At 42.6% G+C, this 15,431-nt stretch overlaps 1 protein-coding gene across 1 annotated transcript; it reads left to right on the top strand.

Moving 5' to 3' along the window:
• The first annotated feature begins 2,959 nt into the window (after nt 1-2,959).
• Nucleotides 2,960-15,090, top strand: LOC115657800 (putative P2Y purinoceptor 10). The gene is made up of 2 exons (XM_030576046.1): nt 2,960-3,145; nt 13,216-15,090. Exon 2 carries the CDS (start codon nt 13,270-13,272, stop codon nt 14,368-14,370), a length of 1,101 nt encoding a protein of 366 aa, XP_030431906.1. The 5' UTR covers nt 2,960-3,145; nt 13,216-13,269; the 3' UTR covers nt 14,371-15,090.
• Nucleotides 15,091-15,431: the final 341 nt, after the last annotated feature.

The following is a 15,431-nucleotide window of genomic DNA, read 5'->3' as shown; positions in this document are numbered from 1 at the left end:
GGCGCACACAGAGTAAGAGAGTGTTGCCAACTGACAATTTTATCATGGGTGTCACACTATGTTGTGTTTTTCTTCAAGCTGCTGCTACTGGAGTCAAGGGTTTTGGTGAGAATCTCAGTTTTATTTATTTTTTAAAATGCAAGTTTCTAGCCTTTGTTGCAGAGCAAAACTATGAAAATATGACCTGAGTGCACCCTACAAGCTCATCACCCACCAGGTAAATAAAAAGAACCCCAAATTTATTAATTTATTAAAAGCTCATGCTTTTTAAGAAGATCTCATGATTTGTGGGGCCTGACTCATGATTTGTGAATGCTTGAGGTTGGTAATTCTGCAGTCCCTGACCCAACGTGTGTGCAAGTGTCAAAACACAAAAGGTAAAGAATAACTTGGCCATTAATTACTTAAATTTATTTTAAAGTATAAATGAATGCCACTCCTGTAAACACTATTTATATCCTTTATGGTGAACTTCAGCCCTTGTTAGAGGGCCTAAACGAGTCATCTGCACCACTTGGCTCATGAAGCTTAGGTTTAAGTGAGCTCTAAGTAGTGCATGGGCTTCGTGCCAGGACTCTGCCCAGTGGTGAATTTCACTTGATGTGAGTAAAACCCCTTACTTCAGAGAAGTACAACCTTGTTTTACATACATCCTTCAGGTGCATCCTGTTTGATATGAAAAAAATGTTCTCAGTTTAGAGAAATGTTGATATGCATTTGTCCTTCTGCCCACAGAATACCGGTTTATAGGCTTAAAAGGATATACATTTAATTTCACTGCCTCTTTCAACTTCCTTGTACCTTCTGTCAGCATTTATAAAAGCAGAGGTTATACCCTGTAAAACGTGCACTCATGTAGAACTATACTTAAGCGAGGATAGTTAAGCAAAAACATACCTACATAGAGTTTATTCAGTCCGTTAGAAAAGAAATAATTATACACTTCAATGTATGACAATGGATTTTTAAAATTAATACCTGTGGGCAAGATTATCAACCTGTGTAACTTTGGTTGCCAGTGATGTCACATAATAGTGCATTCGGTGATGCTTTCAATGACCTATTTTCAGAGGGAAAAATAAACTAACAGGTAAAATACAACTACAGGAGGAAAGCCCACATTTTAAAAATCTCTCAGTTGGACTGTGTTCCCACCCCTTTGGTTTTTGTAGACATTTTAGGGAATGAGTGCGCCATTTCTTTGCTGAAACAGCCACTTTGAAGCAAATACTGGAGAAAATGCACAGAAAACGAATTTTGAATTTGTAAACCTGGTCACTGTCTTCCCAACACTGAGATTCAAAGCTTCCAGTGAGTGCAGGAAGCCCATGACATTGCTGACTCTTATTCATATTCAGATCTAATTAAAGTGATAAACAAGGAAGAATAATTCAGGACCTCATAGATCTGTCTATGAGTTTTAAAATATAAGCACACAAGGCCAAACCATGGACCCGCACAAAGCTCTTTTCCCCATAGAACTTTTCCCTTGTGCAGGCTGCAGAAAGCAAGTATATACTTGGGGTTATAATAGCAATTTCTGCCTCTTCCCCCATATGGAGGTTTGGACTAGTGGATCCATGTAGTTGCAAATGTATAGGCTACATTCCCACTTCATCTAGACAACCCTTCCCTCGACAACTATTTTTCTACTGCCCCAGAGAGAAGCACTATGGGAGGGCTGGACCAAATAGCGCCTGTTCACTGTAATTAGTACCTTCCCCTGCACAGAGAAATCATGGGGAAACCACTGCTTTAAGGATTTTGTATGTTTAAATACAGTGGGATGGGGAAGGAAAGGATCGGGATTTGTCCCACAGCAATTGCCAGAGGATTTAAGCAACAAATTATTGTAGCTTATACCTTTCCCTCTTCTCCTTCCATCTTGATACCCCAGTGTGCATCTGCTTGTTTTGAGTGACCCTAAAACCAACCCAACAGGATATTATAGCAAGAGAAAGAATATATTTCAATTTAGTCAGCATCTATACTAAGAACTGGGGGCACTATGCCAGCTCTACAGTGCTGCCATGTTATCTCTGCAGATGTTGGGACATGATATGTGATGTACATCATCACATCACATCATTCAGCAGGAAACAATGCAACTGATAGTAACTCACATTGCAATGTTTATATGCCATTTTTTTGACAACCCAGAAAGTAATATGTCATCACCACTGCATGCAGTACCATGCATAAGGAAAGGATATCTTATACATATGGAAAAGGAATTGAATGAGGCAGAGGAGAGAAAGCTATATCTGGAACACATGACACTGGCATTATATGCCTGTATGAGAGTACTTTTAGAACATTCAAGCTATAAACCATCATATATTTCGGACATGGAAACTAAACCAAAATTTCCCACCTTTCAGTCATTTTGAACTACTTAGATCAGGGGTTGGCAACCTTTCAGAAGTGGTGTGCCGAGTCTTCATTTATTCACTCTGATTTAAGGTTTCGTGTGCCAGTAATACATTTTAAAGTTTTTAGAAGGTCTCTTTCTATAAGTCTATAACATATAACTCAACTATTGTTGTATGTAAAGTAAATAAGGTTTTTAAAATGTTTAAGAGGCTTCATTTAAAATTAAATTAAAATGCAGAGCCCCCTGGACCAGTGGCCAGGACCCAGGCAGTGAGAGTCCCACTGAAAAATCAGCTCTCGTGCCGCTTTTTTGGTATTTGCTCACTATCAGATTTTTGTGCATACACAGTTTTAGCAAACAGATGAAGTCTACAATGACAAAACGTCACAGGAAAAAGTAAAGCATAGCTCAACTGAGGGAATGCACAGAACATAGCAGAAACTCCAATTCTGTGTAAAATTAAAGCCTGACTTGCATCAAAACAACATCATCTGAATTGTTTTAATGTCAGTAGCTGAAAACACATTGGGTGGCTAAGTGAAAAAAACCAGAGGATTTCCTGTTATTCAGTCACTGCATCAGTCTGCAGATGTCAGTGGATTTTGGAGTACTAGGGCAAGAGGGATAATTCTCTCTTCATGTGAGAAGTTTTAAAAAATCTCTCTATCGTTGGAATCTAGAGCATAAACTGTAGCTAATAAAAACCATTTTGCTTTCTCCCTACCCTTCACTGTGGATATTTCCTTCTTGAAGAATGGAAGTTAGAATGAGGTAAGATTTATTTTTGCTGAACTTTTCCCGTTGTAAATCCAAGACATAACAATATTCAGCAATGCTATCCTATGCTTTTTTCAAGAGAAACTTAAAACATATGCTTGTATTGGTAGGCTGTCCTCAGCAGCCTTTGATAGAAGAGCAAATTGTTGTTTCATTTCTGAGTGGGTGGGTAAGTAAAAAGCAATGCATTGTGATAGAAGGACAGTATGAGAAAGCAGCTGAAGACTGTTCTACAGAAAACATTACGTTAATTGATAGGATATTACTACAGATCATTCAGTTCTGTTTCACATATTCTCTTTCAGTTGCACGTGTTAAAAAGCTAATGATAATTACTATTTAAACAAAAGCTGTAGAAAGTCTCGTCTACTTAAATCAGAAACTCTAGAAAACTATTTCAAGTCATCAAATGGATTTTTATTAAAAAGATTCATTTCCCCACTGCTGCAGTATTTGACTATAATTCCAGAGAGGAACCTTTGCCATAAAGTTCAGATTCAAAGTTTGGGGTTCTTTGGATCTGGAATTAGGGCTACTTCTATACAATTCATAAACAAATAAATTAATAATAATAATGAAAAGACTAGGTTCCTACTGCCTCTTTGAATTTGGAAATCCTAAGCACAATACCACAGAAATGTAGAACTGGGTGGGGCCCACAGTGAGTCAGAGTAATGATAATTCCGGCAGTTTCCACTGATGAGTTCTGTAATAAAGACCATATTAAGTACATGGCAGAAAGTTAGGTTGCTGATATATTAGTGCTTCTTTGCATTTATGTGTATTTTAATTATTGGCTTAACCTGATCAATTGAGCACATGGCTACTCTGTATAACTCACGTTGCTATCACCTTTACCTACATCCTCCCTCCCCCCCATTCCTTGTAATGACACCCATTTTGTGTTTCCAGTCTTCAGTTACTCTGTAAATCCTTCACAACAGGAACAGATTGTTAGTATGGATTTATACGGCATCTGATATAATGGTACCTTGAACCTGCTTGAGACCTCTAGGCACTACTGCAATAACAATACCAAAATCGCAAATATATTTAGATGATTAAAAGCTACAGTACATTAATATTTTTCCAAGGTCTTAGAAAATATCACTGACTCATAACATCACTGTCTTTACTCAGGTGTAAATGAGGGCAGCACTTAGAAAGAGTCCCAGGGGCCAGAGACAGAAAGGCAAGAGAGAAAATTCACCAGAGGTTCAGCTGTGAACACACACAAAATAAAAATCACTTATTTCAGGGAGTATTTTATTGAAGGAGAACTGGATTTAATCCAGATTGACAGCAGCTTGTCAATGGGTGCTAGCTGCATTCATTCCATGTGTGTGTTACAACCAAGAGTCTACTAAACAAAAAACAAGTACAAGCCAACCAGAGTGGCCCATATGTTTTCCCCATTTTAGAGTCTGGTCAGCACAATCTCTGTGTTTCTCTTTTTAATGCCTTGAGGCCAAAAAAATCTCAGTTGCGTTTAGTTAGCTGCTGGCTGGTTCCTGAGCTGCCTCTAAACCCTTGATGCGAATTCCACCCACCAGCCCCAGCCTGATTTTATTGGTTAGCTTGGCAGGGCCTCCTTATGAGTACAACATGGAGGTCAGGTGTTTTAGGATTTGGGGGCCTCTCCAAAAGGCAACAAAAAAGTCTGTACACCCTTCCTTGGAAAGCCACAGCCTTCAAAAAGAGTAGTTAGATATGAATATCTGATTTCTCTGTGAACCACCTAGCAATTTCCGGCCCCATAGCTTCCTCAGAAATACAGGGCCAAGGCCTCACTATTACTTGCCATCAGGCAGAGAAATAGCTTCCCTGGATTCAAAGAGCAGTTTTTACCAGTAAAGCAAGGGTTTAATTAACACTGAGTCTTCAGGCAGCCTTCGTGTCTGGTGTGAGATGGAGTTAATTAGTACATCGATATTGAACTCTGTCTTGGGAAGACAACTGCCCAGAAAGACACCATATTTCATGTGTCCCCCAGGGAGTTGGGGTTGGTGGGGACTTTTAAAGAGGACAGTACAGCCCTAGAACTCAAGGGGTCTGATACTGACTTCACCAATGCTGCTGTAAATCACAAGTAAAGTAATGCTAAAGTACCAACAGCAGCCAGGAAAAGGTGCTAGCAATTTATGACTGTTCACTGGTATGTTTGGAATAAGGTTTAATTTAGGGTATTTATCAATTTTTGATGTAAAAAAAAAAGTGCCCAGTTACACATCTACCTTGTTAAAGATCAAAATACAGCCTCTGTACAAAAAATGCAAAGCAAGCCCAAGCACATTCTCAGGTACAAGGTTGAGAAAAGAGATGGACATGTCAGGTCACTGAACATGGGATCTGCTGGACAACTTGGGAAGTGAATTCCACAGTTAAGGGCCTCTACTGACAATGCCCTGATAGCAGTCCCTGTAGGGTTATGTTTTGAGAGTTTGCTTGAGTGCCCTAGATGACCCCATCCTCCCTCTGGTCAGTGCCATCCTTCTGCCTGTTCCAGACTCATGACCTGCCCCACTCACCCCTTTCGGAGGTGAGCAGTCCTGAAAGCAAGGAGCAAGATGGGTGTGGCTATAGAGGGGACTGGTAAGATGGGCCAATAACCTTGGGGACAGCAAATACCTCAAGTGCTCTGAGACCATGAACAGCAGCAGCACCAAGCTTAAGGGGCCATCACCTTTTGTGGTGTCACCTCTCCCATAGCTACTGCCAGCACAGACCCCTGGCGGGATCAGTGAGGAATAAAAGAAGTAGATGATCAATAGCCTAGTGCAGACAAGCACATCAAGGACAGCTTAACCCATTCAGCCTGCTGCTTCTTCTCCGACCACTGGAAGCAGCACTCCCCGCCCAATGGTCATCTCTCTCTTCAGCAGCAATTACTTTATTCACTGTCAGACCATTCACATTAAGCTACGCGCAGCTTTTCCAAGGACACCTGTTGTGCATATTTAAAAATATACATTTTTGATTTTGAAAAACAAAAGCATGCTAGCCCACACTAACATCTGCTTTGCCAAAGTTAATGGTCAAAACTGGACCTACTTTTCCTACATGAGCAAAGTTCATGTATATTTATCTACATAAGCATTTATTTATTTCAGTCTTCAACCTGTTTTAGTGCATTTTCGAAATAGTGACAGGAGAGAAGAGTAAAGTCTTGAAAATTGCAAAGTGGAATAAGTAGGAACGTAAAACAATGTTGACAAATACCTTGACAGTGTTTTTTGTTGTTGTTATTGTTTTAGAATACTGTCAAGCCCTGTTGTCATAGCTCCAAACAATAGGATATTGGCACCTTTGCTAAATACATCAGCATTACTTCCTCCTAACTACATTGGTCACCCTTATGTGCCAGTTTTGCTTCAGATAATGGTTACTTTAGCATTTGCAGTAATATCTAAATTTCCCTATGCTTACTCTAAGGAATCAGCAAAATTCTGCAGAGATTGGAGTAAAGTTACTCTGGATTTAATTAAGTACCCACAACTCTAGTTGAAGATAATGGAGGCTGTGGATATTCAGAACCCCGGGGGAGGGAGGGGAATCAGGCCCTTAGTTACCCTAGGGTGAAAAACTCTCCAGTATTTAAATGTGAGCCCACTATTTGGGGCAAAGATTAAAGATAATCTAGGCATGGCCCAAAAACCTAAACAAATAAATTTGCCCCAGTTTTTAATAAGAGTAATGAGAAGCTTAGGGGTAGTAGCAGGGTAGGTAATGGAAGGAAGGATATGGAAGTAGAAATTACCCCATCCGATGTGGAAGTCAAACTCAAACATCTTAATGGGACCAAATGGAGGTGGGGGGGGTACAGATAATCTCCATCCAAGAATATTAAAGGAAGTGGCACATGCAATTGAAAGCCAAATAGACAGGGTTTTTAATAGGTCTGTAGACTCATGGTCATACCCTTTGACTGGAAAATTGCTAATGAAGTACCTATTTTTAAGAAAGGGAACAAAAAGATCCAAAAAACTACAGGCCCATTAGTTTGATCTCATTTGTTTGCACAGGCTTGGAACAAATTTTGAAAGAGAAAGTATTTAAAGACAGAGTTAATTGATAATTGGAATAAAATACAACATGGTTTTACAAAAGGTAGATCGTGCCAAACTAACTTGATCTTGTTTTTTTGAGATAACTGATATTTTAGACAACAAAAATGCAGTGGATCTAATCTACCTGGATTTCAGTAAGGCATTTCATACAGTCCCACATGGGAAATTATTAGTTTCATTGGAGAAGATGGGGATTAACATAAGAACTGAAAGGTGGGTAAGGAGCTGGTTAAAGAAGAATCTACAATGGGTCATATGAAAGATGAACTGTCTGGCTGTTACTAGTGGAGTTCCTCAGGGTTCAGTCTTGGGACCAATCTTATTTCACTTTTTCATTTATGACCTTGGCACAACAAGTGGGAGTGTACTAATGTAATTTGCAGATGACAAAAAGTTGGGAGGTATTGCCAACATGGGAGAGGACCAGAATATCATACAAGAAGATCTGGATAACCTTGAAAACTGGAGTAATAGAAATGGGATGAAATTTAATAGTACAAAGTGCAAGGGCATGCATTAAGGGACTAACAACAAAAATTTTTGCTGTAAGATGGGGTCGTATCAGCTGGAAATGACAGAGGAGGAGAAAGACCTGGGCATATTGGTTGATCACAGGATTACTATCAATATGATGCAGCTGTGAAAAGAGCTAATAGAATCCTAGGATGTATCAGGCAAGGTATTTCCAGTAGAGATAAGGAAGTGTTATTGCCATTATACAAGACACTGGTGAGACCTCATCAGGAATACTGTTTTATGTTTAAGAAATATTAATTAAAACTTGAACATGTACAGAGAAGGGTGATGATCAGAGGAATGGATGATCAGAGGAATGGCAATGCTACCTTATGAAAGGTGTCAGAGTAGTAGCCGTGTTAGTCTGTATCAGGGCTGGCTCTACAGTTTTCGCTGCCCCAAGCAGCGCGCCGAATTGCCGCCCCGGCGGCAGGAGCAGCATGGAGTCCCTGTGCCATTAGGGCGGCAGGCGCGTTTCCGCGGCAGCGGCAACTGGGCAGCAGCTTCTATGTTTAGCTGAAGCTGCCCCGAACAGCTAAACATAGAAGCTGCCGCCGAATTGCCGCTATTGCGGAAACACGCCTGCCGCCCTAAGGGCACACGGACTGCCCCTCCCCCACCCGCGGCGGCAATTTGGTGCACTGCTTGGGGGCAAAACAAGGGGGACTGCCGCACCTTGCAGAGTGCCGCCCCAAGCACCAGCTTGGAATGCTGGTGCCTGGAGCGGGCCCTGGTCTGTATCAGCAAAAACAATGAGGAGTCCTTGTGGCACCTTAAAAGGGCTTGGCTACACTTGCGAATTACAGCGCAATAAAGGAGCCCCGGGAACCCTTGCTCCAGGCCCAAGCATGTCAAGCGCATGCTTGGGGCAGCAAGCCGTGGGGGGCGCTCTGCGGGCACCGCGAGGGTGGTGGGGAGACTGCCTTTGGCAGCTTGCCTGCGGAGGGTCCGCTGGTCCCTTGGGTTCGGCAGACCTCCCGCAGGCAAGACCCTCCTGCTGTGCTTGGGGCGGCAAAATGCCTAGAGCTGCCCCTGCCTTGCTCACTCCCCGTCCACACTGGCAAGGAACGTAGAGTGCTCTGTCTCCACGGCTACAGCTCTGCTGGTTCTCCACCTCGGCGAGTAGAATAACATTTGTTGTGCCTTGGTTACAATGCATGGGCATCAGTGTGAATGAGGTGTTGGGTTACTGCGCTGTGATTGACCTCCAGAAACGTCCCATAATCCCCTTAAGTCAAGTGGCCACTCTTGTCATTGTTTTGAACTCCTGTAGGAATGCAGAAATGCCCTTTCAAAGCTCCATTTATGACAGCCAGCATGCAAGCCCTTACTGTGGAATGCTGTGTGTGTGAGAGAGAGGATGGAGGGGGAGCGAGGGGGATCTGCTGCTGTCTGAACTTACAAGACAATACGTTGACATGCTCTCAGCCCCACAAAACCCAACTCTCTCTCCCCAACATACACACAACACACTCCCTGTCACACTGTACCCCACTCCGCCAATTTAAAAAGCACATTGCAGTCACTTGCATGCTGGGATAGCTGCCCATAATGCATTGCTCCCAATGCCACTACAAGTGCTGCAAATGTGGCCACGCCAGCGTGCAAGCAGCTGTCAGTGTGGACAGATTGCAGCTCTTTCCTTACTCTGCTCTCCGAAGGCAGGTTTAACTCACAGCACTCTACATCTGCAAGTGTAGCCATGCCTTTAGAGACTAACTATTTGGTCATAAGCTTTCGTGGGCTAAAACCCACTTCTTCAGATGCACGAAATGGAAAATACAGAGGCAGATATAAATACACAGCATATGAAAAGATGGGAATTGCCTTATGAAAGGCGACCCGGACAGCCTAACCAAACAAAGGCTGAGGAGAGAGATGATTGGTCTCTATAAATACATCAGAGGGATAAATACCAGGGAGGGAGAGGAGTTACTTAAGTTAAGCACGAGTGCTGACACAAGAACAAATGGATATAAACCAGCCATCAATAAGTTTAGGCATGAAATTAGACAAAGGTTTCTAACCATCAGAGGAGGATTGAAGTTCTGGAACAGCCTTCCAAGGGGAATAGTAGGAGCAAAAAACCTAACTGTCTTTGAGACTCAGCTTAATAAGTTTATGGAGGGGGATGGTGCAATGGGACTGTTGACAATAATGTGTGGCCCATCTGCAACTACTAGTAGCAAAAATCCCCAATGGCCACAGATGGGACATTAGATGGGAAGGGCTCTGAATTACTACAGAGAATTCTCTCCCAGGTGTCTGGCTGCTGGATCTTGCCCACATTCTCAGGGTCTAACTGATCACTGTATTTAGGGTTGGGAAGGAATTCCTCCCCAGCTTAGATTGGCAGAGACCCTGTTTTTTTCCCCACCTTTCTCTGCAGCATGGGGCAGGGTCACTTGCTGGTTTAAACTAGCAGGTAAATGGTGGATTCTCTGTAATGTGAAGTCTTTAAATCTTGATTTGAGGACTTCAGCAACTCAGCCAGAGGTTGTGGGTCTATTACAGGAGTGGGTGGGTGAGGTTCTGTGGTTTGCATTGTGCAGGAGGTCAGACTAGATGATCACAATGGTCCTTTCTGGCCGTAAAGACTATGAGTCTTTGAATAGAAGATAAAGGCCTCATCCTGCAAACACCACTAAACACAGGCTGGGATCGTCAGGTGGGCTCAGCACACACAACTGGGGCCAGAGTGCTCAGCTCCTATTTAGAAATCAAAATTTGTGGCTAGAATTTCAGAAGAGCTCAGCATGTGCATGGTAGGTGCTGAGCGCTTCTGAAAATCACGCTACAAACTTCTCAGTGGGAGCTCCTGGGTCCAGAGCTCCTTTGAAAATTTGGTCTCAACTGTGGGTTCTAAACTCTGGCCAGGAGCTTTTTAGAAAATTCTAGCCAGAGGGCTTACAAATGTGAGCAGTCTTATTGACACCAAAATCATGTCTTTATTTATTACACATCGTCATTAATGCCAGTCAGATTTTCAAGCACTATGATAAAGATTTTGCAAGATCAGGCCCTGATCTCTTAGGGCTTATCCACACTACGGGGGGAAATTGATCTTAGATACGCAACTTCAGCTATGTGAATAACGTAGCTGAAGTCGAATATCTAAGATCGGATTACTCACTCATCCTCACCGCGCGGGATCGATGTTCGCGGCTCTCCCTGTCGATTCCGGAACTCCGTTGGGGTTGATGGAGTTCTGGAATCGATATAAGCGCGCTTGGGGATCGATATATCGCGTCTAGATGAGACGCGATATATCGATTCCCGAGCAATCGATTTTAACCCGCCGATACGGCGGGTAGTCTGGACGTAGCCTTAGAGAGAAGCAAAAGAGACATTAACTCTGATCCAGCTGTGACACCTTGTGGTCAAGTTAAAAATTATATTCATAGCATTTGGTGCCCGGGTGAAAATTACATGGGTTAGTCTTAAATTATGGTGTTATCTGTGCCTCATTTTATAAGCTGCTACATGAACAGTAATCCCTTTGCCTAAGAAAATGTTTCCTCAAAAAGGTACTCAGAAAGGGTGAAATTCATCACAGTAAAGAAGGCCTGCACAAGTACCTCTGCACCATTTAAGCCCTCAATGTTGGGCATATATGGCACATAGAGATTTATGCAGGTGCATATGGCTGAATGTCACCCAAATTGGAGAACTTCTGGGGTAACTGCAGAGAGATATTTTTCCCATCATGTCTGGAATGGTTAGATGTTATTTTCTGTTATTACAAAATGATGACTGCATTATACTATGTGTGTAGTAATGCATTTCCGATACCAACATAGAAACTGATGCACGTTTAGTTAGATATTAGTTTACTTTATTAGTCCTAAATATGGAGCCAGAGCTCTGATGGATCTGTCTGCTCCTTTCCATCACAGACCTCCTCCACAGTCTGCTGTCTGCTAGCCTTGTCCCTTATTTAAGCTATTTATTGTTTTACTTATGATAATCTAATACAAGACCTCTATGGCAGTTGTTAAAGATGCTCAGACAATCTCAGTTAATTCAAAACTATATTTATTTAATCTCTTGTTGGAAATGTCTGTAGGTCTGCATGGGGACACTGATTCGATAGGCATTCGAATACAGTGTGCAATGAATGAAGTCAAATGTTATGGAGAACCTAGAGATCTGAAGAGTAGCCTGGCAGCCGGCAACAAGCTGATTAATAGCGTCACTGTGGTATTAGGACACTGTCAGAGTCAGCAGCGTATTACCGCCTAGGCCAACAAGGCCAAGGCCTAGGCCTAGGGTGGCAAATTTGCAGGAGCGGCAAATTTGCTCATGCCCCCTCCCCAACTCTGCCCCTTCCCCAAATCCCCAGCCCTCCTCCTCCGCCAGGCTTACCGCACTTCCCTCCTTCCTCCCAGGCTTGCCATGTGAAAGCGCTGGGAGGGAGGAAGAAGCAAGTAGCGGCACGATCGGAGGCAGAGCAGAGGTGAACTGGGGCCCGCGGGCACTGGGAGGAACTTGGGGGGTCCGGCAACCGCTCCCCATCCCAGCTCACCTCCGCTCCACCACTGCCATCCTCCAAGTACACTGCAACTCCCCTTCCCTCCCAGGTTTGCCGCGTGAAAGTGCTGGGAGGGATGGAGGGGGGGGGAAGCGAGTAGCAGCGTGCTCAGGAGATAGTGGAGGTGACCTGGGGCTGGCGGGCGCGGGGAGTAACTCTTGGGGGGGCGGGCAGGGAACCGCTCCCTGCACCAGCTCACCATCACTCCACCTCCCCCATTCCCCGAGCACGCCACAATTCCCCTTCTCCCCCTTCCCTCCCAGGCTTGCTGTGAGGAAGCGGAGGTGAGCTGGTGCGGGGGGCAGCAATTTTTTGTGGGCCTAGGGGCGGCAAATTTGTTAATCCGCCACTGGTCAGAGTAGGTTTACATTCTGGGTGGAATTCCATAGGACTACCTCCAGTCAATGCTGACTGGATGATGCACTGAATCAGCACATTTAAGAGATGGCCCAGTTCTTTATTCTTCCTAGTCAACCCACACAACTTTCTGATCATTGCTGGCTGGCTATGGGACTCTGGCAGAGTAGGATTTCCAGATAGCTTGTGTGTCTATACCCAAATCTCAGAAGACTTTGGGCTGGTGAATGACTGTAATCGAAGAGTGAATATGACCCAAGGATGCAGATGTTCCCGAAACAACTACTCATGCTGGGATGGCTACAGAGTTATTCCATTGATAACTGTATTGGGAGCTTGGTCAAGTGACAAAATCTCTTTTATGGCCCTACTACTGATGGTAAAAGCATCCTCTTTGCTTGTCATTTTAATCTCAGTTTCTGTAATGGAGTGAACCACAAAGCTTTTCTTTATACTCCTTCCTTTTCCATAAGTATTTACTATGCGTAAGGTCTCATTTAAATGTGTTTGTCTGAATTAGAAAATACATACATCAATATTAATAAACACTGAACAGTTTTTGCCTTTCCTGTCTTTGTTTTTACTTTCTACAGAAATCCTTCTTCCATCCCCATCATCTCCTAAACGAATGCACAGATACATTCAAGATGCCGAGCCACATATCTTCAGGAAACTGCACTGATCCTCATATGGGATTTCAGTCCTCCCTATACGCAACCACTTACACCATAATATTCATACCAGGTCTTCTGGCAAACAGTACTGCATTATGGGTTTTATGTCGCTTCATCAGGAAGAAAAACAAAGCTGTTATTTTTATGATTAATTTGGCTGTAGCTGATCTTGCACATGTTCTCTCATTACCTCTTCGAGTGTATTATTATATAAACCACACGTGGCCTTTTGGGAGTTTCCTTTGCCAGTTATGTTTCTACCTGAAATATCTCAACATGTATGCAAGCATTTGTTTCCTTACCTGCATAAGCATTCAAAGGTACCTTTTCCTCCTCCATCCATTCAAAGCCAAAGACTGGAAGAGCAAGTATGATGTCACCATTAGTGCTGTTGTGTGGATCATCGTTGGGGCTGCTTGCTCACCAGTTCCAATCCTGAGAAGTCCTACCTTATCCAACAATACAAACACCTGCTTTGCAGATCTTGGAGTGAAGCAAATGACTATGGGAGCTTCTATTACTTCAGTAACAATAGCTGAATTATTAGGGTTTGTGGTCCCCCTAGTTATTATTGCATACTGCACTTGGAAAATGAGACACTCTCTACAGGAATGTCAAGTGCCCTTGCAACAGAGAAATGAGAAAGAGAAAGCTTTACGGATGATTCTGATGTGTGCAGCTGTATTCTTCATATGTTTCACACCATATCATATAAACTTTCCTTTATTTATGATGGTGAAACAGAATGTTATTACAAACTGCGCCATACGCAAAAGCACTCTTCATTTTCATCCAGTTTCTTTATGTCTTGCAAGTTTGAACTGCTGTCTGGATCCAATCCTCTACTACTTTATCACATCAGAGTTTCAGAACAAATTATTGCGATGTAGCGGCTTTGCCCTCAGGAGTTGTCTCGTGGACAAAGAGACTGACTCACCTTTCCAAGAAAGCAGCGATGATATTAAAACACAAAAAACTTTTTCATGTTTTAAATTTCAGTCTCTTCCAAAACTCTGGTCAAATAAATACACAGAAACTCCTCCAGCTGAACCAGAGGAGCTTTTATTACAATAAGCTTTTCGAAACTCAAGACAGCTTGTTCAGCATAGGTGCAGTCCAAAGCTCAAATGGAGATCACATTAAGCCCAGAAATACTCACTGAATAACATCTCCAGCCATTACGTCCAGGGTATCCAGCACAGAAAGACATTTTAACTTTATTGTTTGTTTTTTTAAATATCATCCACCCCAATTACTACAACTTTCCCATGTAAAATTCTCTCACACTTTTTGAATCACCGGTTAGGTCATAATTTATCTTCCTTAAAAAGATGCTCCTGAATGTAATCCTAGCAGCTGATCTATATACATGGCTGCTGAGAGCAGGTTCAGGCCCTCCAGCAAGGGCGGACTGGCTAAACAGGGCTGACAAAGCCAGGTAAGCCGGGCCCCAGGCCTCCTTCCAGACAGCCAGGCCCCGGTAATTTGTATTGGCTTCCCCCCTGCCTCGTTGGCCCTGCCTATATATTGAAATACCATTGACTATAATGGGAATTCCAGCCATCAAACAGTTACAAAACAGCCTTTAGGGCTCCACATAGGCCTTTAGGGCTCCCCATAGGCCATTTCCATTTCTGACGCTGATGCACCCATAAAAATGTTATGTCATGATTATGTCTCTGCTTTTAGACAATCCTTGCCATAAAGGACTTTTACCCAAGGTACATTTAGAATATCTGGTATATCTGTGAATACATTTCTAAATCATTAAATTAATGTTTTCTATTGAAAATAGTAGCTTGGTTTGAGTGTTGATTAAACACAATTGTTTCAATGGATTCAACAGAAAAGGAACAATTTCTGATAAGATAAAACATTTGGACATTCTTGAAAATCCTATCAATATTCTGGGTTGCTGGGAAGGTTTCCATTTTTGCTTGAATTAATAGCAACAATACAGCCTTCCAAATGACAATTTATTCAAGAACAAGACTGAATTAAACTTCAGCTTAAATACTAAGTCCAAAAAGTTCTAAGCTGCAGAAGCTCTGAAAAATTATAAATACTAGGCTGCACTTGTTCAGCAGAAAGGTCAGTTTATTGAGAAATTAAAAAAAAAAATGCTTTCAAACAAC

The sequence above is a fragment of the Gopherus evgoodei genome, chromosome 9 (genome assembly GCF_007399415.2).
Source record: "Gopherus evgoodei ecotype Sinaloan lineage chromosome 9, rGopEvg1_v1.p, whole genome shotgun sequence".
Classification (NCBI taxonomy): domain Eukaryota; kingdom Metazoa; phylum Chordata; order Testudines; family Testudinidae; genus Gopherus; species Gopherus evgoodei.
The sequence above is the reverse complement of the archived record's forward strand: the minus strand, read 5'-3'. Positions and strand labels throughout refer to the sequence as shown.

Bases quoted from the DNA above. Each gene is read 5' to 3' on its own strand.
- LOC115657800 (XM_030576046.1), top strand. From the start codon at position 13,270: ATGCCGAGCCACATATCTTCAGGAAACTGCACTGATCCTCATATGGGA.